Genomic DNA, 3,197 nt, shown 5'->3' with positions numbered 1-3,197 from the left:
TATATATATATATATATATATTAGAGACAGAGACCTCGTGAATAAAAATAAGAAAAGTGCAGCAGCACCCGTGCAGAAGCAGCAAATAAAAAGCAAATTAAAAATAATAATAATAATAATAATAATAATAATAATAATAATAATGTGGTAGACAATCAAACAGAGACAGCTTATATCTGCTGCTGCTGCTAACAAAGAGAGACAGCACTGCGTCAGCCATACAAACATCGTTCAATAAATAAATACAAAATAAAACTCTTTGCTGCGCAGCAGCAGCAGAAGAAGCAGCAGAAGCAGCAGCAGCAGCAGAAGCAGCAGCAGCAAGCCCCTCGCTCGGCTGCTGCAGCAGCAGCTGTGCATGCAGAGGCGCTCAATGTATACACCCCAATACCGACAAGGATATATAAGGGTTTAGGGTTTAGGGTTTAGGGTTTAAGGTGGATGAAAGTCAATCAAAAAAATGCGTTATCAGAACCCGCTGCTGACAGCCTCAGAAACGTTGGCTAGTCGCAGCTATACCTTCACCTAGCTAGCTAGCTAGCTAGCTAGCCAGATAGGGAGACTAGCTAGCTAGCTAGCTGGCTAGGGAGACTGTGAACTAGCTGGCTGGCTAACTCGCCAGCTAACTAGCTAGCTACCTGTGTAGCTGGCTAGCTCGCTAGATAGCTACCTCGCTAGCTAGTTATCTAGCTAGCTTGATAGGTAGCTAGCTAGCCAGCTAGAGAGACTAGCTAGCTAGCTAGTTATCTAGCTAGCTATGTAGCTAGCTAGCTATAGAGGCAGCTGGCTGGGGGCTGCTGCCTGCTGGCGTTTGGACAGAGCTTCGACCCACGAGGCCTCATCGTCTGCTTCTCCTTCATAAACAAACACAGACAATAACACTAACACCTCCAGCAGCAGCAGCAGCAAATGCAGCAGCAGCAAATGCAGCTAATGCAGCAGCAGCAGAAACAGCAGCAGCAGAAACAGCAGCAGACGCAGCAGCAGCAGCAACAGCAGCAGCTGGTAATGGCGTTCCTGCTGACCTGCAGCATCCGAGGCAGACACAGCAGCAGCAGCAGCAGCAGCAGCAGCAGCAGCAGGGTGTTCCTGATCGCGACAGAGTCTTTTTGCTTTCGGCTGCACCGGCTCTGCTGCTGCTGACAGCAGACGAACGCAACTGGGTGCAGGCGCCTCAGAGAAATAGGGATGAGCCAAAGCTGCACACAGCAGCAGCAGCAAATGCAGCAGCAAATGCAGCAGCAAATGCAGCAGTAAATGCAGCAGCAAATGCAGCAAATGCAGCAGCGGGACGGCGGCAGCAGCAGGTGCAGAGGCAGTAGCAAATGCAGCAGCAGCAGCAAGAAGAGCAGCAACAGCAGCAAATGCAGCAACAACAGCAGCAAAAGAAGCAACACCAACTGGAGCAGCAGCAGCAGCAGCAGCAACAGCAGCAGCAGCAGCAGCAACAGCAGCAGCAGCAGCAACAGCAGCAGCAACAGCAGCAGCAACAGCAGCAGCAGCAGCAACAGCACCAGCACTTTACCGTCTCTAGCCGATATTCTGCTGGCGGGATCAAAGGCCAGCAGCTGCTGCAGCAAATCCACGCAGGCGTCGGTCTGACTGCAGAAAACTCTTTTTAAAACCCCCTCCTTCTGCAGTTCAAACAAACAAATAAACATAACCCTCACATAAACCCTAAACCCTAAACCCTAAACCCTAAAACCCGAGATACTAGACTCTAAACCGTCTAAATCTTGAACCTTAAAACTCTAAACCCTAAGACACTAAACCCTAAACCCTAAACCCTAGACTCTAAACCCTAAGTATAAATGTGTACTCAGCGTAGAGCCATTAGGGTTTAGGGTTTAGGGTTTAGGGTTTAGGGTTTGAAGACTGAAAAAGAGTTTAATTAATAAGAAGTATATCATTGATGTAATTCGCTGAATACGGAGAATCAGCTGTAAGTAAATGATAATATCTGCATAATAGAACTAAATAAAATATATTTAATTAGATAAAGAACAATAGCTAATAATATAATTAATTAATTAATTAATTAATTAATTATACCTTTACTTCAAAGTTAAAATTCTTATAACCAGGAAGAGACTGAAAAGCAGACAAAACTGCAGCTGAGGGGGTGCCCACCATCGTCGTTATCAAAGACATCTGCACATAAAATGTTCTTCTTTGTTTGTTTAAACATATTAAATAGAAATAAATATATATAAATATATATATATATATATATTATTGTGTTAATGCAGTATAATGCACTTAATATAATATTATTATTATTACTAAGAAATAATAATAATATGTTTAATAAAAATATAATATATACATTAGTTTGTTTAAATAAATTAAATAAATAAATATTACTGTAAGAAGTATATTTAAAACAAAATAATGCATTTAATATAATTATTAACAACAGATATAATAATATGTCTTTAATATTACATGCTGCATTTAATATACGATTATTATTATTATAATAAACAAACTAAAAAAATAAAAGAAGTAATAATAAACAAAGTATTATATTAATAATAATATAAACAAATAAAATAATAAATAGAGTATTATATTATTATAAACAATAAAAACAAATAATTAATTTATTCTTCGATAGCTTAAACAAACAAAAACAAAAAAGTCTTCACCTGATGCTTCTCCGTCTTCCCAGGAAGGAAGGGCCTAACAAATAAATAAATAAATAAATAAATAAATTGACTAATTAATTAATTAATTAATTAATTAATTAATTAATTAATTAATTAATTAATTAACTTCAAATAAAGACGTCAGCAGCAACAGAAGCAACAGCATCAACAGCAGCAACATCAATATCAGCAGCATCAAAATCAGCATCATCATCATCATCATCAGCAGCAGCAGCAGGATAAGCAGCATCATCATCATCATCAGCAGCAGCAGCAGGATAAGCAGCATCATCATCAGCAGCAGCAGCATCATCATCATCATCATCAGCAGCATCATGATCATCATCATCATCATCATCAGCAGCAGCAGCAGCAGCAGCAACAGCAGCAGCAGCAGGATGAGCAGCAGGAGCAGCAGCAGCAGGATGAGTTGTAGCATGGTACCCGTTGGTGAGTAGGCCAGCGAAGATGCATCCGGCTGCCCACAAATCGACAGGCGGTCCGTAGTCCGCCGACTGCAGCAGCAACTCGGGTGCACGGTACCACAGT

The 3,197-nt window shown here is 40.7% G+C and overlaps 2 protein-coding genes across 2 annotated transcripts in view; both read right to left on the bottom strand.

Annotated features, from left to right (window-relative positions):
• Window positions 1-771: 771 nt before the first annotated feature.
• EAH_00036930 (I WGS project CAKM00000000 data, strain SE8, contig 12, related) lies at window positions 772-2,133 on the bottom strand (the record flags this gene model as incomplete). The annotated part of the gene is made up of 4 exons (XM_013395583.1): window positions 772-854; window positions 1,026-1,199; window positions 1,526-1,634; window positions 2,053-2,133. The coding sequence occupies 4 exons, from the start codon at window positions 2,131-2,133 to the stop codon at window positions 772-774; spliced, it is 447 nt and encodes a 148-aa protein (XP_013251037.1).
• Window positions 2,134-2,776: 643 nt separating this feature from the next.
• EAH_00036920 (CAM kinase, CDPK family, putative) overlaps window positions 2,777-3,197 on the bottom strand; it is a gene marked incomplete at both ends in the record, with an annotated part of 2,089 nt that continues 1,668 nt past the window's right edge. Inside the window, one exon of the mRNA XM_013395582.1 lies at window positions 2,777-3,197. This exon is cut by the window's right edge and continues 45 nt beyond it. Coding sequence (XP_013251036.1) covers window positions 2,777-3,197 — 421 coding nt within the window.

Source organism: Eimeria acervulina, genomic scaffold (assembly GCF_000499425.1).
Source record: "Eimeria acervulina Houghton genomic scaffold, Eah_scaff403, whole genome shotgun sequence".
Classification (NCBI taxonomy): domain Eukaryota; phylum Apicomplexa; class Conoidasida; order Eucoccidiorida; family Eimeriidae; genus Eimeria; species Eimeria acervulina.
This window is presented reverse-complemented; position numbering and strand designations above follow the sequence as displayed.